The sequence below is a fragment of the Sinocyclocheilus anshuiensis genome, unplaced genomic scaffold, assembly GCF_001515605.1.
Source record: "Sinocyclocheilus anshuiensis isolate Anshui unplaced genomic scaffold, SAMN03320099.WGS_v1.1 scaffold415, whole genome shotgun sequence".
In the NCBI taxonomy this organism is placed as follows: Eukaryota; Metazoa; Chordata; class Actinopteri; order Cypriniformes; family Cyprinidae; genus Sinocyclocheilus; species Sinocyclocheilus anshuiensis.
In genome coordinates, this window is record NW_015552655.1 from 2,179,879 (window position 1) to 2,203,367 (window position 23,489).

The following is a 23,489-nucleotide window of genomic DNA, read 5'->3' on the forward strand; positions in this document are numbered from 1 at the left end:
TGAGGTCATTGCTTATTTTGGCAGCGAGGAGGATACAAGCTCCGGTGCAAAGTTTCCGATTCTGCTTGTCCAGTTTACCGTGCAGGGCGAGCTTTTCAAAATAAACATAAGCCATTGCAACCGTCGGTTCTTCATACCCACAATCCTCCTGGGCTAATTTACGGATCTCTCTTTTCAGACTGAGAATGTCACAGTAAAAGAAAATAATACATACAATTTGAATGCTTCTAGATATTAGTATTTTTAAGGTTGTCTATTTTTAAAGTCTTTACCTTCTGATTTTGCTGAGGGTCAGTTGAACATGTGGAAACTTTTCACTGAAGGTTTCATTCATGTCTTTCTTCAGGTCGGACGGCTTCACGTATTCAATGACCGTTGTCTGAAAAAATCAATACACATCTCTAGGAAGAAAATGCTTCTTATTTTGAAGTTTCAAATGCTGGCCTTCATCTATGAGATACAAAATAAAGATTTTAGGCAAAGATAATTTTCATGAACTTTTTGAATAATTTCCCCCCATTAGCAGCATTAGTATATTTATTAAACAGGTGTGAAACTGTCATAAAATGTTACTATAACATTATGAACAAATATGTTTCTGTATGACAAGCTTCATGTGCGTCGACTGATTTAGCATAATCTGAGATTTACAAGCAATTTATACAACGCCAGTCATTTTTGAACAGGAACACCAAATTAGATCAAATATTTTCAAGAGAAAAAGAGCTAAAATTAAACAAAAATGTTATTAAAATGACAAAATCATATGAATATTACCATCAACTATAAAGGCCTAAAAATATGCACTATTCAGAATGTTATATGCCGAATTGAAAATCTTACAATTATATAAATGTATAAAAGGTAAAAAGCAGATTTTTATGGTCAACAAGATAATTATTTTCTCCATCCTGTTTGCTAAATAATTTTGCTACTATAACTTAGCACAGTCCTATGCTTGGATGTACTGAAAACAAATGCACTTTAAAAAAAAACATTTTATTATTATTTTATTGCAGGATAAAAGTATTTTTTACAAATTAGTCAAAATCAAGTGTACAAAATGTAAAACAATTTACGCAGTTCTTCTCTTACAGACAAAACGAGGTTTGTTTATTACTCAAGGTCATTTCATAAAATCTAAGCACATTGAATTACTCACAAATGAGACAAGTACATATAAAAGTAAATAAGATAAGCAGCTATAATTCAGGACATGAGCAGACAGAATTACATATTCATCCATTTAGTTCCAGTGTGGTTTTTAAATCATATCTGAACTTATAACGGATGCACTCAGTGCTGATGTTTTTGTCACTTGGCTTTCGGTGAGAACATGGCGAGGTACGGCCGTCTCCTGCGTATCCGCACGTCTGGCTGGTCGTCTTCTTTGATGTAGCCTGTTGAGAGCAAAGAATGCTGTCTAAACGCTTCAGTGACCAAGTTAAATTGATAAAAGAAACGTGTCATTCTTCCTTTCACAAGAAGTCTATAGATTAAGTCTCATAGTCACTGTATGTGCTGGGAAACAATGCATTTGTACAAATGTAATGTAGCATTATTAGTGTTATATAGTTCTTAATTAATTTCGGCAATTTGTCAAAAAGCCAATGCAGTACCTCTTTCCACACAGGTCTGTGTTGATGGGAAACCCACTTCCCAGAAGTTCTCTGGAGTGGAAGGTGGGACGTAGCGGTAGCGATGACGTGAACAGGAAGACAGTTTTTTCTGTCTTTCTTCCTCTGGAAGGCCTGCATAGTACTGAAACAACAGAATGCTCTTAATTACAACATTGTAAATGATCAATGGTATCATTATTTAGAAGGATATATATTTGGTCATATAGTGTATAAACTGGCTCACATTTTCACACTCTTTACAATAGTGGCCTTTCAGTTTTCTCCTTTCGTCTTTCTTACGCACAACTTCCACACAAGCAAAAGACTTATTCCTGGAACAGAAAGCAAAACATGTACAAACGTCTTTTATGAATCATTTTCTTTTGCTATTAATTTTATGATTTGAAGCATTTTTATTCATTTGGTTTGTGGACTTTTTTTTAGCACCATATGCATTTGAAGCTTTGCAATCTGAAATTCTTTGCATGGAAAAAACATAAATACTTTCAAACCAAGATAAAACTTTAATAAAACTAAACCCATAAAAAAAGTGTTACTTTAAATAAAATAAACATTAACTGAAATAAAGAAATATTTTAGGTAGTTGCCAAAGTAACATTTCTCATTTTCATTTAGTTTAATTTGATGTACTAAAAATAAAAACTGAATTAATGAATTAAAATTTTTTAAAATAAATACAAATAATGGATGCACTCAGTGCTGATGTTTTTTTTATTATTTATTTATTTTTTTTACATATTTACACTTTTTTTTTTACATATTTACAAAATAATAACTAATAAATAATGAAAAGTCATGAAGAAAACACAACAAAATTACTAAAACTTGCTAAAAATGCAAAAAAAAAAAAAAAAAAAAAAAAAAAAAACTAGGGCTGTTGAAAAGATGTGTCATGTAGAGCATATCATACAGTTTGTATGTCTGATTTGATTTAGAGATTGGAGAAATATCTTGACCAAGGACTGCAAACATATTCATTCACAATATATATATTACTGAATTAATGAATTAAAATTTTTTAAAATAAATACAAATAATGGATGCACTCAGTGCTGATGTTTTTTTTATTATTTATTTATTTTTTTTACATATTTACACTTTTTTTTTTACATATTTACAAAATAATAACTAATAAATAATGAAAAGTCATGAAGAAAACACAACAAAATTACTAAAACTTGCTAAAAATGCAAAAAAAAAAAAAAAAAAAAAAAAAAAAAACCTATAATAGTATCTCACTGATTTAAATTGATCTGTATAGTGATTTTCACAATATAAGTCTTTCCAAAGCAGCTCAACAAGAACATTTATTACCAATAAAAGCATCACATATTACTCACCTGCTAGATCTATTATTGTCGGATGTCACTCGTTCGGGGTCTGCAGGCCGGCGGAATTCGTCTGAACAATCACAGTATGTTTGTTAAAAAGGTTTAAAAGATGAAGGACAAAATACAAAAAAATACTGGAAGACTTTCTGTCATTTGAAGAGAAAAAAAAAATTGGAAATGATGAAACGGAAAACAAAACATTACGTGCTGCCACTTGTTCTTCCTCATTATCATCTTCCTCTCTCTCCTCCTCATATGTACTGTCTCGTTTAGGATCAAAACTCTCTTCCTGTGGACACGACTCATATTCTCCACATCCTGTCTTATCGAAGATGTCAGCAAGGCTGTCGTTTGCCTTCTGCCCAATTCCTGTTGATCAATCACATGCAGATGTTGTCTACAGGTGGTTAAGACATTAATCTGAAGAAACAAGGTCAGTTGTTCATTCATGTCATACCAGTGGTTTGGGATTGTCCCATCCTCTTCTGGCCTCTCAGAAGGAGACTGTGACTCACAAACGTGCAGTCAGTGTCCATCGTTTCTATGTCTGCTCTGGCCTAAAGCAATTTGGGGAAAAATGTCATATTTGTAGATTTGTACTTTTTGTTTTAGTGACATACAGCTAAAATAACCAATTGACCAGTCTGGGGTCAGTAAGATTTTTTTTTAATGGTTTTGAAAGAATGGAATGTATGGAATCCCGTTTCCGCCACTGAATAATAATAAAAAAAAAAGGTTATTGCGACTTTTTATCTCACAATTCTGACTTTTTTTCTCATAATTGTGATACAAACTCGTAATTCTGACTTTTTTCTCAGAATTGCATGATATAAACTCGCAATTCTGACTTTTTTTCTTGCAATTTTGACTTTTTTTCTCAGAATTGCGAGTTTATATCTCACAACTAGGGTTGGGTACCGAAACCCGGTACTAATATGGCACCGGTACCTATGTAACCGGTATGTACTAGAACCGAATCAGAACGCAGATTTCGGTGCCATGCCTGAGCGATCGATTGAAATATTTGTCCTCTGGTTCTCCGAAACGGACGTAAGAAGCATCATCACTGGCACCGCACGTGAAAAAGAATTTTCCGACTGAGAAAATGCACATGAACTCAAGTCGGAAATCTCTAATAATCCAAATCCAACAAATCTTTGTGGTAACGAGAGTGTCCATGTTGTTTTCACATTCCGACTTAAAAGCACAACTCGGGAAATGCGAGCATCCGAGGAGGGCGTGAATGCAGTAATTACACTTGCTCTGATGGCAGCAGGTAGATACCGTTAGCTAGCCAAGCTAAACATTCTTAAATTAAAATGCCTAAAGCTAAACTTCCCTTGTATTCACATTTCTAAGCTTGTTGTCCAACAAAAGAGAACATTATAACCTTTTTACTCCACAACACCAGTCAAATGCTTCCTATTGTGATCTGATGTGGCTTCTTGTCACAGAATGAGGCAAAAAATATGTTCCATAGGCTACTTTAAAAAGAATACATCAATTAGCAATGGATTATAAATATACGTAATTATTATGAAAATACCAGATGGTTTGAATAAAACAGATAAACTATATTGTCGCAGTTGAGTGTTTATTGTCTTTGTTTTATCATTCAAAACGTTTATATGTTCTGTTTACTCAGTTACAGCTATAATAGTGATGTCTTTGTCCATATTAGGGATTTCCTGGAGGGTCATGAGTTCCCCTACTTCTGCGACTGGATATGTGGATTTTCTGTGCGAGGGCACCCTCTGGCATCCAGTATGAATGAAACAGACATCATGTGTTTATAGTGCTAATGGCCAATCCATAATTTTGTGGGGAATTTTTATTTTTTAATAAGTATCGGTTCAGGCACTGTTTAGAACACCGGAACCATTTAAAAAAAAAAAAAAACGATACCCAACCCTACTCGCAACTATGACTTTTTAACTCGCAATTGCGAGTTTGTATCAAGCAATTCTGAGAAAAAAAGTCAGAATTGTGAGATAAAAAGTCGCAATTACCTTTTTTAATTTTTATTCAGTGGCGGAAACGGGCTTCCATACTTATGCTCACCAAGGCAGCATTTATTTGATCAAAAATACAATAAAAACAGTAATATTCTGAAACATTATTACAATTAACAAAAAAATTACAAAAATAACTATTTTCTATTTGAATATATTGTAAAATGTAATTTATTTTTGTGATCAAAGCTGAATTTTCAGCATCATTACTCCAGTCTTCAGTGTCACATGATCCTTCAGAAATCATATATGCTAGTTGTGTGGCTTCATATTTTTGTGGAAACCGTGATACGTTTTTTTTCTTCAGACTTCTTTGATGGATAAAAAAGTTCAAAAGAACAGCATTAATTTTTAATTCTTTTGTAACATTATAAATGTCTTTGCTGTTGCTTTTGATCAATTTAATGCTTCCTTGCTGAATTTAAAAAAAAAAAAATCTTTAAAAAAAAAACCTTTTGAAATGGAATTTTTAATTATTTTGTAACATTATAAATGTCTTTGCTGTTGCTTTTGATCAATCTAATGCTTCCTTGCTGAATTAAAAAAAAAAAAAATCTTTAAAAAAAAAACCTTTTGAAATGGTAGCATAAATATGTACCGCTGGGTGAGGAGAGCTCTCCGTATCATACTGATCCAGATCAGCTCCTGGATCAACACTCCAGCTCTGATCTGTGACAAATAAAGACCAAATAATCAAAAAACATCAGGAAAACCATTCAACCTGAACTACTCAAAAACTATTAATGGAAACGGTTCATAATAGATCTGTATTACCGTATGGAAAAGGCATGTTTTGGTTCTGAAGAGAACTTTTGCGAGGTGTGTGCTGGTCCAAACATTTCCTCTTCTTTGAATCCTACAAATATAACAGTTCAAACCAACTCAAGTGCATTTTAATTTGATCTATTTCATGTAAAACTGTTTTGAAATAAACAGTAAAATCAGCTGATTTGCTGTATTGCTGCAGTCTGACTGTGTCTAACCATTGTTTCCTGATTCTTGTTCTGTATACGATTGCTAGTTGGAGTGGAAGCCAACATCATCCCCTTGATTTCGGTTTCATCAGGATCATCCAGGCTGGAATCAGAAATCTCTCTTTTCCTGCCATCCTTATGTTTTCTCTTCCCTTTAACTGGCACACGTGTGCTGGTGTTTGAAGGTGTGTGGGGAAAGTCGTCTGCAGGCGGCTGCTGCTCTCGAGAACCCAACGGATGGCAACGCAAAACGGACGGCGATTCGTCATTCTGGACTGCAGTGACTCTGGAAAAAATAGCTACTATTATAAAGTATTTGCTCCAGATATCTTTCGGTCATTATTAAGAGCTCAGAAGGAAGTTTATTTGGGTTTAAGAGTGTCTCTTTACATGTTTGTGCAGTCGTGTGACTCAGGTTGTTGGTTTCGTTCAGCGTGTGGTGAAGTGTGAAGATCATCATCATTTATATCATCAAACTGGAGGGAAAACACATTTGACATGTGAACACACACTTCTAAAAACTGCCATAGAGGTTTTCCATGTATAACTAAGCATGGTCATCTTCAAAATGCACAGCTGAAAATGGCATTTCGGGATATAACACATGACTGAGATTAGGGCTGCACGATAAATCGAAATGGAATCGAAATCACGATTCGTGAGATTGTGTCAAACTATTGATGAAGATAAGGCAAAACCTGTTCTGGACAGACGTCCATACGGCAGGTCTCAGGAACCACAGTCCTGAAATGTTTCTTTGTTTGAGGCTCTAAAATAAAAACACATTCATGTTATCCTTACAGAGAACATCATCTCAAACATACGTTCATTTAAGTCCAAAATATTTAACAGATGCATATTTACATTTGTTTTAAGAAAAATACCTTTAAACTCACATTGACCGTTAACTTATTGGTTATGGTTAGACATAATATGTATGTATTAATAATATAAATTCTAGATGAAAATCAGCTCATAATACCTGCAATACAAGTGACATCCATTTCACATGTCTCAGCTACCAACACACCTCTGCCATTACAGCTGAAGGGCACAGACAGCTCTTCTCGCCTGGGTTCTGCAAATTATTAAAGATAAAACAAAGTATGTAATTTTTATATTAAATTAAAAATAATTAAATTAATACATATACATATATATGTATATAAAGTGTATATATATATATATATATATATATATATATCATTAAAAATGTTTCTAGATAATCAAATCACACACATATATATATTAGTTCAAATAGCTAAATTAGTGAATAACAATTTGTATATATACGTAATAATTAAAACTCTCAATACTTTCAAATCTCAAAAAGGAATTTTGGGAATTATGAATGAAGGCCAGAGGCCTCTCATGAGTGTCTTACCAGGGTATGAGAGTGATAGTGGTGTCTCAGCGTAGCGGACGTGGTTCTGCTCTTTCCGTCGTTTCATCTTGCTGGCAACAGGTAAGGACAGCGGACGGAGAGGGGAGTCTGGGATCATCCCCTCCTCGGCCTCAGAACACACATTCTGCGGAGAACTAGACTCATACAGAGACATCCACTTAAAACAGACACTCATGTGATGCACTTTATCATTACAGATCTCCACAGACATGTGGAGGTTTTTTGTCATGTTTCATTTGACTTTGAGACTCACCCTGACTTTCTAAGTCGCTCCAGCTCAAGACTCAGTTTCCTGTTTTCATCTTTCAGAGTCTTCCTCTCTGCCTCTAAACTCACCGACACACATTACAGTAGATGGGTTGGTAGTAACAGAGGTGTAGATATTCCCTCACAGATGAGACACAATACAATACATAATAATAATAAAACAAAAATGCTCACCAAGTTCAGAGATGACAGACAGATTTTTCTGATTAGTATCTTCAAACTCAGTGTTGGTCTTTTTAATCTGCTTCTCCATCACGGCGCAATGGTCACATGGTCCAGAACGCACCCTAAACACAGAGACAAAAAAAACCCCAGCAACTAAGATTAGGAAAATTAAAACAATGTGTTGCTAAAAAGGTAAAAACGTCCTTTTCAGAGCACCTGTCCTCTAACTGTCTGCTCTTCTCCTGCAGGATCTTCTGTTGTTCTCGTAACTGCTGGTTCTTGCTGTGAAATTCACCCAGTCTCTGAGCATCTCTGAGAGGAAAGCAGAATTATCACAGTTAGAGATCATATCTGACATTACAGAATACTTTAATCAAAAGAAAGACCCTTCACATTTTTTAATGATCATCAATTATCAGTCTATTTAAAAGTCATTAAACCAAACTGATATATAAAAAATCTTCATGGAACTTTTTTAATTAATATTCTTATACAGTAAGCCTTAAACTTACAGACAGCGCTCTTTCTTCAGTTTGGTTATTTTTGCCTGTAATTCTGAAAATGAGAAAAGCTGATGTCAGTGCAAAAGCAAAAACATATCATATTGTTTTCAATTGATTAGACATCCTTTTTGATTATTACAATTTAATGAAACCAATAAAAATATTGGATTTTATTTTAGCTTTTTTTTTAAGTAACAAGTTAGATATATGTATTTAAAAAAAAAGAGCTAAATGCTACATTTTTAAACATATCTGATGACATCTTAGATATCTAATGCATTAGTAAGGTAATGCAACTGTCAGATAGCAATTAGCATTTGAACAGAATCTACAGTTTGTACTTGTGCAGGGAAAGAGAAAGCTCTTGTACCTTGCAGAGCAGTGTCATGGACCTCTCTCACGGCATTCAGCAGATCCTGGAGTTTCTCTCTGGAGTCTGCAGATGTGCTGGAAGCAGGGCTCAGATCTGGAGTACTCATCCTCAGTCAGTCTATCAGACTCCTTCTGTCTGCTCACTTCCACACACGAGGGATAACCAACGTAATTCGACATAAAGTTGACATTCGCTGTTTCACACAGCTGACTGACTAATATATTCCTTTCGGCTGTTTACATAACAACACCATGCGCTACATGTATCCGAGCATAAGAATAAAACAAGTATATTATAAATAGAAATGCGCGTATCACAACTCCTGATATTTCTGTTCCATCATGTAAATATTCGGATTCCGCGCCTCGCGGAGGATTCTGGGAGTTCAGCTGCGGCCAATCAGAAGAGCGTTACTGACATCTAGTGGCCAAAACTGCATTAAGAACGAAAAATTGATAGACTGTACACAAGATTCGAAACTGTGTATATAATTGCTTTATATTATATTATATTATATTATATTTTTAATTTATATGCAACTGGATAGAGTAACTCTAATAGGTAAAATAATTGCACTATATTTGTGAAAATATCAAACATTAATTTAAAAATAATAGTTATTACATATATATATATATATATACATACACATATACACACATACATACACACACACACGTTAAAACATAAAAATTTAACATTATATAACATTATATATATGTGTGTGTGTGTAATCAAATATTAATTTAAATATGAATATTTTCAAAAAATTACATTATTTTACACGCATATATACATAGCCATTTATAATGTTATATATAATATATTAGAACTATAACAATATATATACACACACGTTAAAACATAATAATAATTAAACTTTAAAAAGCAATAAGAATTTTCTACTTTATAGGTAAATAGTGAAATTATATTTCTATCTATCCTCTAGTCCAGTAGGTGTCGTTTAATCATACGGTAACACAGCAGATTCGCCGAAGAAGACTCAGCACCGGAAGTGAGGCTAAACTTTGCTCTACACAGCGGAAAACAGCTGTTGTTTAGAAACAGGAAAAGATAGGTAAGTTCGGCACTGTACTTTATCACTGCCGTTTCTTTCTCTACCTGTCATAATAGTTATATGTTAGTCTTATTTACTTATTTGGAATATATAGTCGACAGTAGTGAATGTCGTTGGCTTTATAAGGAGACAGCTAACGGGGTTAGCCAGCTCTGCTAACTTTCTTCTCGACGTCAGACTGATGAGACACTTGAAAAATATAATTTATTTAATGCTTTTTATCTACTGTTCAAATCATCATAGCATGTTATTATACACTGGAAATGAGAATAAATAACTCATGTTTACTTCATACTTCTCATCTTTGGAGAAGCAGAGACTCTGATCTGAGCTGTTGACATGTCGATGTGTGTTAAAAAATTAAGAATATATGATTTATGTTGCGTTATTTTAATACACTACGAATATGGATAGTAGTGTTATTGTTATTACTGTTTGTAGGAGCGTTTATTGTAAGTTAAATGTCAGTAAATTGTCTCAGCTGTCACTTAAGAAATCCGTTATGATGGATGACAGCTGCTCATCTTCTGTATTCAGTATTTCTGTTTATCTGATTTTTGTTTCCTTCTGCAAGATTTTGACATTTAATTTTATTACTTACTGGTACTTAAATAGATTTTACACAAAGATTTGTTTTGAAGCAAACACATTAATTTATTTAAAAACAGAAATGATTGGTTTTGTACTTGCATGTAACTTGCTTTGTCATTTCTCCCTAGGATGCCTGGGCAGAAAAGAAAGATGCCTTCTTCTGAACCTGAAGTAAAGAAAACAAAGATAGATCAAAGTCTCGTGGAGTCAGATAAAACTCAGATGCCCAAGAAGTCTTTGAGAGGAAGACCTCCAAAAAACAAAGCGTTGGAAACTCAGTCGTCTAAGCAGAAACATAAAGCACAGCCGAGGGAAGAAAATGGAAAACCTGTTCGACGGTCGTCTCGCTTGAAAACGCCACAAAAGAAAAGCACAAGAGGAAGGCGGCGGAAAGATGAGGGGAAGCCGAAAGTCTCTGGAGATAAAAAATCTCAAAATATGTCTGTCTTGAAGAAAGGAGACAAGAAATATGTTTCAAGAGTAAAGAAAGAAAAGCCAGCAATCTCTGAAACAATTAAAACAGTCGCAACCTTGTTTCCTGTGCAAATAGAGCACAATTATGGACGATTGCTTGACCTTCAAAGTGAGGAGATAACGTTACCCAAACCTGACAAAATTCACGTGGCCAATATAAGCGATCTGCAGTTGCTTCACGAACCGCGAGTGAGCAAAGTCGAAGAGCATAAGGAGCTTCCGACAGACCCTATTGAGAAAATCACAGTGAGTGTGGATGCAAAAGTAGATGTGATGAGCAAATCTCCTCCACCTCTAGAGGCGCTTTTCAAAGTCATCCAAGAAACCAGCATCACGAAACACTCCTTCGCCGGTAAAGACATTTCCGACATGGATGAGTTAGAAGTCGTGAACACGTGTTCCCTGCAGGACAGCGTACAAAGTACCGACATGGCAAAAGTGTTTCTCCCGGATGCAGAAGCATTTCTGGATGACGATATTGAGATTGAACATTGTGTGGTGGAGATCGAAACTTATGAGGATTTGGAGGAGGAGGACACAGTGAAAAAACAAACAGGTGAAGCTGTGACGTGTAAGGAGGTCACTTCTTCGCCCTCTTTGCCCCAGGAAAGTGCGACGGACTCCTCGCAAGGGCTTCCTAAAAAGCAGGCCATGAACCCGCAGGCTCGGACGAAGGCACGTCTGGCGGCTTTAGCTGAAGAAAGGGCGGCTGCCGCTAAGAAACCCCCACCTCGACAGCTCAACCTCCTTGCTCTCTGTGAAGAAATCGCAGATGATATTGCATCCGATGCTCCGGGAACTTCAGATGAGAAAAATATTGAGCAACAACAGGAGGCGAGTGAATCAACGGAGGTTTGCGAAACCGAAAAAGAGGCATCTGAAAATGCTGCACCGCCCGAAACTTCTAGTGTTGATGATCTGAACACTGATGATCCCAAACCTGAGGATGGTACGGCCAAGAAACGTTTTTTCCTCAGCCAGGTGTCTTTGCCACTCAAGACCCAGGAGAAGAAGAAACTCTCCCGCTATCAGAGGCTCAGGCAGGTGGAGCTTCAGCGGGATAAGTTAACTTGGACCCGTGTTAAGAAGCTGAAGTCGGATCAGGCAAGTCAGGCTGGTTCTTCCAAGGAGACCGACGCTCCATCGGTCTCGCCCAGCCCGGCCACCACCCCTGCACAGGTTCCTGTGCCAGAAAGCGTGCCCAAAGTAGGCTCCAATGAACCCAGGAGGGCACTTCCGGCTCAGGCGCCACCCATGCCTAATGGAATCACCAGCCCCAAACCCAAACCAGTTGTGGAATATAAAGCCTACACTCCCAGATGCAAGTATTCACCAGATGACTTTGAGCTCGATGGTCTTGAAGAGGAGACGAGCAAACCAGCAGCACCCAAAAATGAGGTGAAACATTCATGCAGACACACATCCATTACCGTTCAAGAGTTTGAAAAAAAATGTGCAATGCATTAAAACACATTGCCAAAAACTATTTTTATTTGTTATAATGAATTATACTGTCCAATTTTTTTATAAATATAAAGTAGTAAAATGTGTATTATAATGCACTATTAATCAATGATGATGCATTAAAAATACTTTAAAAATGCATTACATTACACAAAATGTTCAAAGGTTTATGGTCAGTAAGGTTTTTTGAAAGAAATTCACACTTTTATTTAACTAGGATGCATTAAATTGATCAGAAGTGACAGTAAAGACACTTAGAACTTTACAAAAGACGTTTTTTCAAATAACGCTGTTCTTTTGAACTTTATATTCATCAAAAGATCCTGAAAAAAAAATGTATATCTGTTTATACAAGATTTGATATATTTCAATTTAAAAGCACAACTGTTTTCAACATTGATGATAATAAAAATGTTTCTTGAGCAGCAAATCAGCATATTAGAATGATTTCTGAAGGATCATGTGACACTGAAGACTGGAGTAATGATGCTGAAAATTCAGCTTTACCATCACAGGAATAAATTACACTTTAAGAAAATATTCAAATAGAAAACTGATTTTAAATTATTATAATATTTCACAATATTTACTGTATTTTGATCAAATAAATGCAGCCTTGGTGAGGATAAGAGACTTCGGAAGAAAAAAAAAATCATACACAACTCCAAACTTTTGAATGGTAGAGTAATTTGTAAAATAGGGATTACAACAGAGCCTCTTCCCTGAATATTAAACTTTAGCAAATAATATGCTCAGCATCATTTATGACTTGATACCTTAATGATACCTCAAATTCTACAGGTTGTTGAGGAAGGATGTACGATTCTTTTCGTTAGCTGTCAGACTTACAATTTATAGTCTAAAATATATTCTACACATTATTTGAATTAAATATATATTCTCTTTATGAAATGTCTACATACTTACACTCTAAACAACCACTACAATTGATCACAATATGTGTCATTCTCACAGGTCAAACCAGAGCAGTCCTCTTCATCAGCTAAAGTGCAGCCCAAACAAGCAGTGGAGAGAAAGCCATGCGTCCCCACTACTGCAGGTAGACATTGTATTAATTCATTTGTTTTTGAGTTGAACAAAAAAGCCTGACTTTTCTCAGTCTTGCAATGCTAGTTTCAAAATCGGCACTTGTGGATCTTATCATACCCAGTTAATGAATTGTTAAAGTGTTAAACGCATGCTAAATGAATGATCTTTGGCAGTATGTGTAATAATACAAATTTTTTTTATGTAAATGTTTTTTTTTTTTTTTTTTTAACTACCTTGTGGTGCATGTGTTCACAGATAATAAGCTGAAACCCTCTCCCCAGCAAGAACCTGACCAAAAGACGCAGACAGAAAACAGCAACCGGTAATTCAAAGGACTTTCATTAAAGATTTGAAAAGTAAAAACTTGCTTTCAGGTCTGTAAAAAAGCACAATATCATGTCGAAGTGTAATTTTTTGTCAAAATGCTTTCTCACATCTCAGTTTAATATGCAACTATAAGTAAGCTATTAAGTTTTATTAGCCTAAAAAAATGATGTGGATCTGCGTATCAGAGCATTGTTTGTTTGAGCAACACTGACACAACCAATGCCATGAGTTTGAGGTGCTATCATTTTGTTCAGGACAACTTTTTGAGAAAGTCGTCATTCTTTCATTATTTTTCTTTTTGCTATTCCATTTGTTGACGCTATTGTTGATGCTATTATACGTATTCTCAAAAGAATGAATGTCATTAGGGTCTATTCTATTCTCTAGTTTATTAGTTATTCTATAGAAAAGCAGTTTAACATCTATGACTTTCTGTTATCATTTCAGGGAAAATTCTAGTGTTGAACCTGGAGCAGAACAGAAGAAAGAGGACAAAACCAGTCCCAAACCTGCCAGTACAGCAGCACAGTCCGGCAATGTAAGTCAGTTATATTCTAACAACCTTTGTGTATTTGTTTAGGTTAATTTATGCCCATCCCCATTTGGATTAGTTCATCATAATTAATCATAATTTCCTTGTATTTTTTAAATTATAGACCTAAATGCAAATACTTGTCACAAATTTAAGATTGTTTTGGAATGAACAGTTAAACCTAGAAAAGAAGACATCAGTATTTGGTGAAGGCTGTTTTTGTGCTTTACAGGATGCTGGTCAGAAGGCATTTGGTGCGGTGACGTGTAACGTGTGTGGGATGCTGTACTCTCCTACCAGCCCAGAGGACGAATCCCAACACCTCCTCTTCCACAACCAGTTCATCAGCGCTGTCAGATATGTGGTGAGTCGAGAGAGAAACTGTTGTGTCCTATCCAGATACTTATTATTATTACGTTATTACGTTATTCAAAGTTATTTATCATAACATAAAGATGCTGTTTCAGTCAGATCTGTCAGCAGTAAGCACAGCCTTGAGTGGTTTTGTTTCTTTAATGTATTCTTATAAGATCAGTGTTTAAAAAAAGTACAAAAATATGAACTATCATTGTAGAATAAAAAAAAAAAAAGATTAAAAAACAAATTAACTAATTCATTACACATTTTCCTGTAATTAATCGTGATTAATTTAAGGCAGTGTATAATAAGTACTTATTCAGTGGCATTTTGTTATTCATTTCTGGGATAAAAATGAGTAAATATAGCCATTCAACATTACAGTAAAGTTTAAAAATATTCTAACTTGTCTTCACATAAACATATGGTGTGTGTTTCATATAGTGTAATATTTGAGAGACACCATTATGTGTTGCTTAATGTTCATTTTAGGATAGGGGTTACAGTCTCAAAATAACTATATACCCATGTCTCAAAATCATTATTGTAATATCTGTTCCAGGGCTGGAAGAAGGAGAGAATCTTGGGAGAGTATCCTGATGGCAAGATTATTCTTGTTCTCCCTGATGATCCTAAGTACGCACTTAAAAAGGTACTTGTCTCGTCCTCATATCCTTCCATTCACTACCCCTCAAGCTGTCTATTTCAAGATTTCTAATAGCTTTCCCGATACATATGATATCTGTTTATAATATTTGTCTGGTTTGATTTAAGGTTGAGGAGATCAGAGAAATGGTGGACAATGACTTGGGCTTCCAGCAAGTGGAGACCAAAGTCCCATCACAGACCAAAACCTTCCTCTTCATTTCAAATGATAAGAAAGTCACAGGCTGTCTAATCGCCGAGCACATACAAGAGGTCAGCTGAGCATACAGGTGTTTAATAGCATGTTTATAGGTGTATATCTTGCAGTTTATCTCATTAAATTCATGCATAATTTTAGAAACCAATAAGAGTGCAGAACTCGAAGCTCCTTTAATATATTTTATAATGTTTTACATTATTTAAACCCATTTATCAGAATTCCACTGGTTTTCAATTAGCAGAGAAAATGTGAAAAACATGCATATTCCATATAGGCCTTTTAAAAGTCATTGTAAGGTGCTACGTCTTTATGTAGTGTTCGTCTTAGTCTGTTCCACATCTGATGGTTTTGTTTGGCTGCTGTGTGCAGGGATACAGGGTTATAGAGGAGTCCGTGCCGGAGGGTTCAGAAGGAGAGAAAGTCATGTATGAGCGTCAGAGGGCCTGGTGCTGCTCTACCGTACCTGAGCCGGCGCTCTGTGGCATCAGTCGCATTTGGGTGTTCAGCATGATGAGACGGAGAGGCATCGCCTCACGCATGATAGAGTGCCTCAGGTAAAGGGTTGAACATTTTTTATGAGCAAGTCAAGTCACCTTTATTTATATAGCGCTTTATACAATACTGATTGTGTCAAAGCAGCTTTACAGTGTCAACAGGAAAATAGCTTGTCAATGAAGAGTAATTATAACCACAGATGTAATGTGTTATTATTAGTGCTTTCAAACGATTAATCGCGATTAATCGCATCCAAAATAAAAGTTTTTGTTTACATAATATGTGTGTGTTTTTTATTTTTATTATGTGTATATAAATACACACACATGCATGTATATATTTCAGAAAAATATGTTATGTTTATATATTAAATATATTTATATATAATATAAATTATATGAATATAAATATATACATGTAAATATTTTCAAAATATTTACTGTATGTGTGTGTATTTATATATACATAATAAATATACACAGTACACACACAAACACATATTATGTAAACAAACTTTTATTTTGGATGTGATTAATCGCGATTAATCGTTTGACAGCACTAGTTATAATATGTAAATATTAGTAGTTATAATGTATTAAAACACAACAACTACTTTTATACTGTCAAAGGTATAAATGTAACGTTTTAGTACAGTTATTTATGAAAATTATTATATTAAAATCAATTTGGGGGGCAGTACATTTTTTAAAGAAATTAATCATTTTATTCAGAAAGGATGTATTAGAAGTGATCGCAAAGACGTTTATAATGTTAGACAATTGTATTTTAAATAAATGCTGTTCTTTTGAACAAAAATGTCCTGAAAAAATGTATCACTGTTTCCACAAAATATTAAGCAGGACAAGTGTTTTCAGCATTGATAAAAATAATAATAAACATTTATTGAGCACCAAATTAGCATATTAGAAGGAAAATTCAGCTTTGCCATAACAAGAATAAATTACATTTTAAAATATATTAAAATAGAAATAATTTAAATTGGAATATTTCACATTATTACTGTTTATTTCTGTATTTTTTTTTTCTGTATTGTGAGTGTAAGAGATTTAAAAAAACATTAAAAACTTTAAAAAATCTTCCGATTTCTACAAATCTTTCTACAGTTTTCAAGTTTTAAAGTGTTAAACAAAATACATTTTTCTTTACAGTTAAGACTTAAATGTTTATTCATCTTTTTCTCCAGGAATAATTTCATCTATGGGTCTCATCTAAGTAAAGACGAAATTGCCTTCTCCGATCCCACGCCTGACGGCAAACTCTTCGCAACACATTACTGTGGAACCTCTCAGTTTTTGGTCTACAACTTTGTAAGCGGCAATCGCTCAACCTGACAGGACGTGGACATAGAGCTCAGTTTTAAAATATTGACATTTGAGAAGAGGACTGGACTTAGAAGACTTTATTTCACTATACCAAACAGTGCAAAAATGAAGTGAGAGAACAGAAACCGACCTTAGGATGTTTTAAAGGCTCTTTTTGTTCAGAGTCTTGCTTTGAATTGGTAAACATTGGCACAGGAGGTGTAGGATGCAAAGTTAGACACTGATATCTAACCCTCACAGCCAGTTTGACGTATTTTAATAAGCCTGCAGAGTAGCTTATGCCTGATGCATTGTTCAGTGAAAGACATCTAAACTGTTCTCTCAGGTTTAGGTTGCAGCCTATTTTAGGACTCACTGTTTAGTGGAAGCCATGTAGTCCAGTGCACAATTGCAAAATCAGTGTAAGTACTTCTTCCTAGAACATATAGGAAGACGTGTGAACTTTTTTACTGTAAGCAATGCCTCGGTCGTGAGGCGACGACTTTTGAATCTCAGGTTGAAAAACATCATATGAATTTGTCATCGAAATCTCCCTTTAACCCCTACATCATGTCAGCTATTTTCAAAGAGAGAGTATTTTCCTGATACAGTGTGTTCCATGTGCATTTTAAAGAGGTTTACATGCATGGCATTGACATCGATAGATGGCAGATGATTTCAAAGAAGTCGCTGGTTTTGCACAACACTGTGCAGAATGAATATGATTCATTTGTTTTTAAAACACAAGTGTAATAATTCAGAATGTTTGCCCGGTCATAGTATTCCATCTCATTTTAATATTTTTTAGAATGATTTTATGTATGTATATGTATTTTGATTGAATTATATTAATTTACTCATGACTACAGATGGCTCTTTCGTTATCTTCACTAGCAGGACAAAGGGTTAAAATCACTCCAGCCAAAATTTTTAATTGTTCTTTTATAAAATAATAGTTTAGTTCTCTGAAGTTGAAAATGATAGAAGCCTGATGATTGGGTTGCTTTTATACATTAGGGATTTACGTAATTTATAAATTGGGATGTTTGATCATTCTTTACAAACCGTGAAAAAGAACAGCTTACATTTGTTACTCATACAATTTACTTTTAACCTTATAGTAGAAAACAATTGAAAAGTCAGTGCAAAAGAGATTGAACGTATTTTAATATCTATATACATTTTATTTGATCACTTTTTGAATTTAAAAAGTGGAATTATGTATCTACATGTTGTTTTCATCTTTGGCGTAATGCACAAGGTCTCAAATGTGCTGAAGATTCAGGTACAAACTTTTCCCCCATTTTTCTAAAATTGTATTTTTTTTTTTTTTCCCTTCCCCTAAACTTTGGACCTCTGACTTTTATTTTGATAGGAACTCTTATTATGCAATATCATACTTCCGGTGAGCGTTAAAGACGCGATCACACATGTCTCCACGCGTAGTTGTGGGGCATGAGAAAAAGTAGTGTACGTTAAAAAGGCGTTAGTCTTTTTGTAATATATACCGTATAACAGATTTATTAACATAGTTACATATTAATGAGGGACAGCGCGTCATCTGTCTCCTAAAGGCTGTGTGTAACTAAAAACACGTGTTTTATAGTCATCATGGGGGATCAAATTGAGTTGGTCGCTGGCTGTTATGAGCAGATAGTGTTTGGATATCGAGTGAGCCCTGGTGACGAGGTAATTATCATTCTTCAAAACTTTTATTTTGTTCATTGATAGAATCTTACTTTGTTTTCAAAGTGAATGTTAAATGCAGTTGTGTCTGTTGGTTTGTTTCAGTCTGCATTTGCATTATAATTTTGATATTGGTCCATATTTAAACTCTCATAATTGTACAAACAGGGCTATTTTTGTTATAATAACTTACTCTAATAATAATGTAGACTTTAAATATAATCTTAATTAAAAAGATTTTCGTGTCTATTTTAGGAGTGGACAATTGAGCCCAACTTTACCCATCATGCACACACAGCATCACTGACTGCAGTTTCATCCAGTGATCAGTTCATCGCCACTGGAAGCAAAGATGAAACCATTCAGCTCTATGATATGAGCAAGAAAGCTGAACATGGGGCTTTGTTGCATCATGATGGTGAGGATGTTTATTTTGGTTTCTGATTGGACCTAAAGAGAGTCTGGCTTCAACGATTCTGCATCACTGATGTTTCAGTTTCATGTATTGTCATAAACCGTGTCATAAAGCATATAAATTGTAAGCTCACATTCTCGGCAGGTACTATCTCATGTCTGGAGTTCTACGGCACGTCCCATTTGCTCAGCGGAGGACAAGACGGGCTCATCTGTGTGTGGAGCACCAACAAATGGGAATGTTTAAAATCCATCAAAGCTCACAAGTAAGTTATCTGAAAACTATCCCAAACTTTTTTGATGTAATTAGTGGTCTTATTTAGCGAGGATTTATTAAATTGATCAAAAGTGACGGTAAAGACATTTATAATGTTAACACAAGAATTCTGTTTCAAACAAATCTTTGATGAAATTCTATTCATCAAAGAATCCTGGAAAAATATATCACGGTTTTTAACATTGATGATAACAATAAATGTTTCTTGAGCAGCAAATCAGCATATTAGAATGATTTCTGAAGGATCATGTGACACTGAAGACTGGAGTAATGATGCTGAAACATCACAGGAATAAATTGCATATTAAAAATATATTCAAATACAAAACGGTTCTTTTGGATTGTAATATTATTTCACAATATTACTGTATTTTTATAATAAATGCAGCAATGGTAAGATGTGCAAAAATGTTAAAAAATCATACCGACCACAAGTGTTTATTAGTTTGGGTTTTATTTGTTTAGGGGTCATGTTACTTCACTGTCCGTACACCCTTCTGGAAAACTCGCTCTCTCTGTCGGAACAGACAAAACTCTGCGGCAAGTACACAGATGTTTTCATGTTAATATGAATATCAAAAAATTCTGGTCAGATTGTTAAGCTGTGAATGTGTTTGAATTAATTTTAGTAATAAATATTTTGTTGTTCAACAAAAACATGACAAAATTTATTGCAGAACATGGAATCTTATTGAAGGACGTTCGGCTTTCATCAAGAATATCAAACAGAGTGAGATTATAATACAAAATACTTTCTGATTCTGTATTTTTTTGTTTTTGTTTTTCCTTTTATAAATTATTTTCTAGAATTATTGTATAATATTGAGAAAGTTCAACTTCTCAGCTAAATCAAAGCTCAATAAAACGATATATATTTTTTGTGCATACAGGTGCATCTCAATAAATTAGAATGTCGTGGAAAAGTTCATTTATTTCAGTAATTCAAGTCTGTGTGCATTGAATTTATTTAATACACGAGTTTCACAATTTGAGTTTAATTACTGAAATAAATGAACTTTTCCACGACATTCTAATTTATTGAGATGCACCTGTATAAGATGAGCAGTGTGTAATAATGTTTTGTAGATGCAGAGATCGTCTTGTGGTCACCAGACGGAGAGCAGTATGCAGTGGTTGTGAACGATCATGTGGACATTTACGTTCTGAAATCTGCCACAATTATTGGAACCATTGAGTTTACAAAAAGGATTTCATGTCTGAAGTTTCTGAAGGTGAACAGTCTTATCGGTGTTGCAAGAGAACCGATGCTATATGTCTATTCAATCAGTTCTAGTTTAGTTTGCAATTGAAATTTTGCTTCCCTGCTTTGTCAAATGTAACATTATCAATTTTATTTAAAAGCGAAGAAGTCTTATTCCAGTATCTTCTCTCTATGTCTCCTCAAGAACACACTCTTGGCTGTGGGAGGAGACGATGAGAGCGTGCGTATCTTTGACGTGACCTCACAGAAGTGTGTCTGCGAGTTTGAAGCACATGAGAACAGGTATGACCACCACTTTTGAACTTTTCTTTAAGGGTGCATCTCAGTCCCAGTGAACCGGCCGTTTCTAGAGTTGTCCTGTCATCAAAATCGTTCTAGTGCATCGAAATTCTCAGAATGCATTGTGAAATGAGTGAGATCTAGGGATGCACCGATATGAACATTTTGACCGATACCGATAACTGATAATTCTTTATTTTTGAAAGCCGATAACCGATATGTTGGCCGATAAATCTATATCCAAATTTTTATATACTTTTTGAGAGCCGATTACAAAAAAGTTCTCATCATTAAAACCCACATCCCAAACACTTCAACATAAGCAGCCTAGTTTGAACGGTGTACGTTTTAAAAATAATTTTACTCTCCCATTACCAAATTTAGTCATAAAAAAGTCTTACAAATAAATAAGGCCGATACCGATATGGTGGCCGATATATCGTGCATCCCTAGTGAGATCTGCTGTATTTGTTATTGCTGTGCTCATTTAATGTTTTTCCCCCAGAGTAAAAGCCATTGAGAGCTTCATGAAGGATGATTGTTGTGTCCTTGTTACGGCATCAAACGATGGATTCATTAAGTTGTGGAAGCTCAATCTTGAGGTATTGTGTATCTTCCTTGATTGTAAATATAACACGGACACAAGTGGGGTTTTTTAGCTGTGAGCTGAACCATTATATACAGTGGTGTGAAAAAGTGTTGGCCCCCTTCCTGATTTCTAAAAAATTTTGGCTTGATGGTTTCATTTTGATTGATCAGTATTGTATGCATATACAGAACCTGGAGACTCCTTCCCTGCTTGGCCAGGTGAACACCACTGCCAGACTCACCTGTCTTTCCATCTGGAAACGTGGTGAAGCAAAAGAAACGATTGCAGAGCAATCTGCCCAGCCTGAAACTTCTAAAGGTGCGGTTACATTTATCAGGGTTTCTGCGAATTTTCACAAGTGAAATCCAGTTGTTTCAATAGGAATCCATCCTAGTAGGAATTTCAAGAAGATTTTGCAACGGGTTCAAGTTGGTCACACAAATTTGTTGAAAGCTGCTTTGTTTGAAAGTGACTTCTGTGTGAGCTTGACAATAGACTATAGCAGTGGTCTCAGACTCAATTCCTGGAGGGCCACAGCTCTGCAGAGTTTTGCTCCAACCAGCTCCAAATCACACCTGCTTGGAAGTTTCTAGTGATCCTGAAGACCTTGATTAGCTGGATCAGGTGTGTTTGATTAGGGTTGGAGCTGAACTGTGCAGAGCTGTGGCCCTCCAGGAATTGAGACCACTGGACTATAGACCTATAGCTGAAATTTCATTGATGTGATCTCACCTTAAAGGGATAGTTCACCCAAAAATGAAAATTCATTGGAAAGTCATCATTTACTCACCCTCAATTCATTCCAAACCTGTATGAGTTTCTTCTGTTGAACACAAAAGAAGATATTTTGAAGAATGCAGGGTAATCATAGTATTATTTTCCATTCTATGGAAGTCAATGGCTTTAATTGACTTTAATTTAAATATTTACATGTATAAATATATATTCATATTTATACATAATTTAAATGATAATTTTAAATTCATAAAATTTAAATTCATGCAGCTGTCTGGTTACCAACATTCTTCAAATCATTATCTTTTGTGATCAACAGAAGAAAGAAACTTTTACAGGTTTGGAGCAAACTGAGGGTGAGTAAATTATGACTTTTAAATGTTATGTTAAGAGTTGAAATAGTTTCCAGACACCAAGTTGTCGAGGGAAAAACTTATTAATATCTATATATGTTCTCAAAACAGCTGTTGTGGAGCCCTCGAAGCCAGCCAAAGGTAAAAGAGTGAGGCTACCAGGAGAAGTGGTGATTCTAGAAGAAAGCAGCTCCACAAAACAAGGAAAAAAGAAGAAAAAACAAAAAGTGCAATAAACCGTTTTATTGAAATCATTGGTGGTGTTCTATTATTTACATTTCCTGTCTTTCCTGTTATATAGCTGAGTGATTTGCAATGCATTTATTGATGTCAACACCTTTTGAATTCCAGCTAAATGAAAGAAAAAAAATACTCCATTTTTGTATTTGTTTTAGTGCTGTCATAGCGATTAATCATGTCCAAAATAAAAGTTTGTTCACATAATATACGTGTGTACTGTGTATATTTACACGTTATTACATATTTAGGAAATATTTACATGTATAAATATATATTAATATTTATACATAATTTAAATTATCATTTTAAATATATATTACATATATTTCTTAAATATATACATGTATGTGTGTATATTTATATACAGTACACACGTATATTATGTTCAACTTTTATTTTGGATGCGTTTAATCGATTTGACGGCACTAATTTGTTTATTTGACTAAATCAAGAAAAAAAAAGTATTCCT

The 23,489-nt window shown here is 34.7% G+C and overlaps 3 protein-coding genes across 5 annotated transcripts; 2 read left to right on the forward strand and 1 right to left on the reverse strand.

Annotated features, from left to right (window-relative positions):
• Positions 1-1,046: 1,046 nt before the first annotated feature.
• rbbp8 (retinoblastoma binding protein 8) lies at positions 1,047-9,061 on the reverse strand. The gene is made up of 18 exons (XM_016458767.1): positions 8,668-9,061; positions 8,307-8,349; positions 8,011-8,106; positions 7,804-7,916; positions 7,616-7,688; positions 7,342-7,496; positions 6,940-7,035; positions 6,656-6,726; positions 6,348-6,433; positions 5,967-6,243; positions 5,758-5,839; positions 5,582-5,652; positions 3,429-3,528; positions 3,176-3,340; positions 2,981-3,041; positions 1,864-1,951; positions 1,620-1,761; positions 1,047-1,400 (listed from the first exon to the last, which is right to left on the reverse strand). The coding sequence occupies exons 1-18, from the start codon at positions 8,774-8,776 to the stop codon at positions 1,315-1,317; spliced, it is 1,914 nt and encodes a 637-aa protein (XP_016314253.1). The 5' UTR covers positions 8,777-9,061; the 3' UTR covers positions 1,047-1,314.
• A 611-nt stretch (positions 9,062-9,672) lies between these two features.
• On the forward strand, positions 9,673-18,141 carry esco1 (establishment of sister chromatid cohesion N-acetyltransferase 1). 3 transcript variants are annotated; one of them, XM_016458752.1, is made up of 10 exons: positions 9,673-9,748; positions 10,468-12,211; positions 13,253-13,337; positions 13,583-13,649; positions 14,102-14,192; positions 14,419-14,550; positions 15,106-15,195; positions 15,318-15,461; positions 15,778-15,962; positions 17,108-18,141. In XM_016458752.1, the coding sequence occupies exons 2-10, from the start codon at positions 10,469-10,471 to the stop codon at positions 17,253-17,255; spliced, it is 2,685 nt and encodes an 894-aa protein (XP_016314238.1). In that variant the 5' UTR covers positions 9,673-9,748; position 10,468; the 3' UTR covers positions 17,256-18,141. The 3 variants fall into 3 exon arrangements, with proteins under 3 accessions (XP_016314238.1, XP_016314240.1, XP_016314239.1); XM_016458753.1 differs by lacking the exon at positions 9,673-9,748 and adding an exon at positions 9,865-9,889; XM_016458754.1 differs by lacking the exon at positions 17,108-18,141 and having other exon boundaries at positions 15,318-15,478; positions 15,778-15,842.
• Positions 18,142-18,609: 468 nt separating this feature from the next.
• pak1ip1 (PAK1 interacting protein 1) lies at positions 18,610-23,161 on the forward strand. Its single transcript, XM_016458782.1, has 10 exons — positions 18,610-18,914; positions 19,167-19,329; positions 19,471-19,591; positions 20,068-20,142; positions 20,280-20,332; positions 20,689-20,834; positions 21,009-21,106; positions 21,609-21,705; positions 21,881-22,010; positions 22,892-23,161. The coding sequence occupies exons 1-10, from the start codon at positions 18,837-18,839 to the stop codon at positions 23,014-23,016; spliced, it is 1,086 nt and encodes a 361-aa protein (XP_016314268.1). The 5' UTR covers positions 18,610-18,836; the 3' UTR covers positions 23,017-23,161.
• Positions 23,162-23,489: the final 328 nt, after the last annotated feature.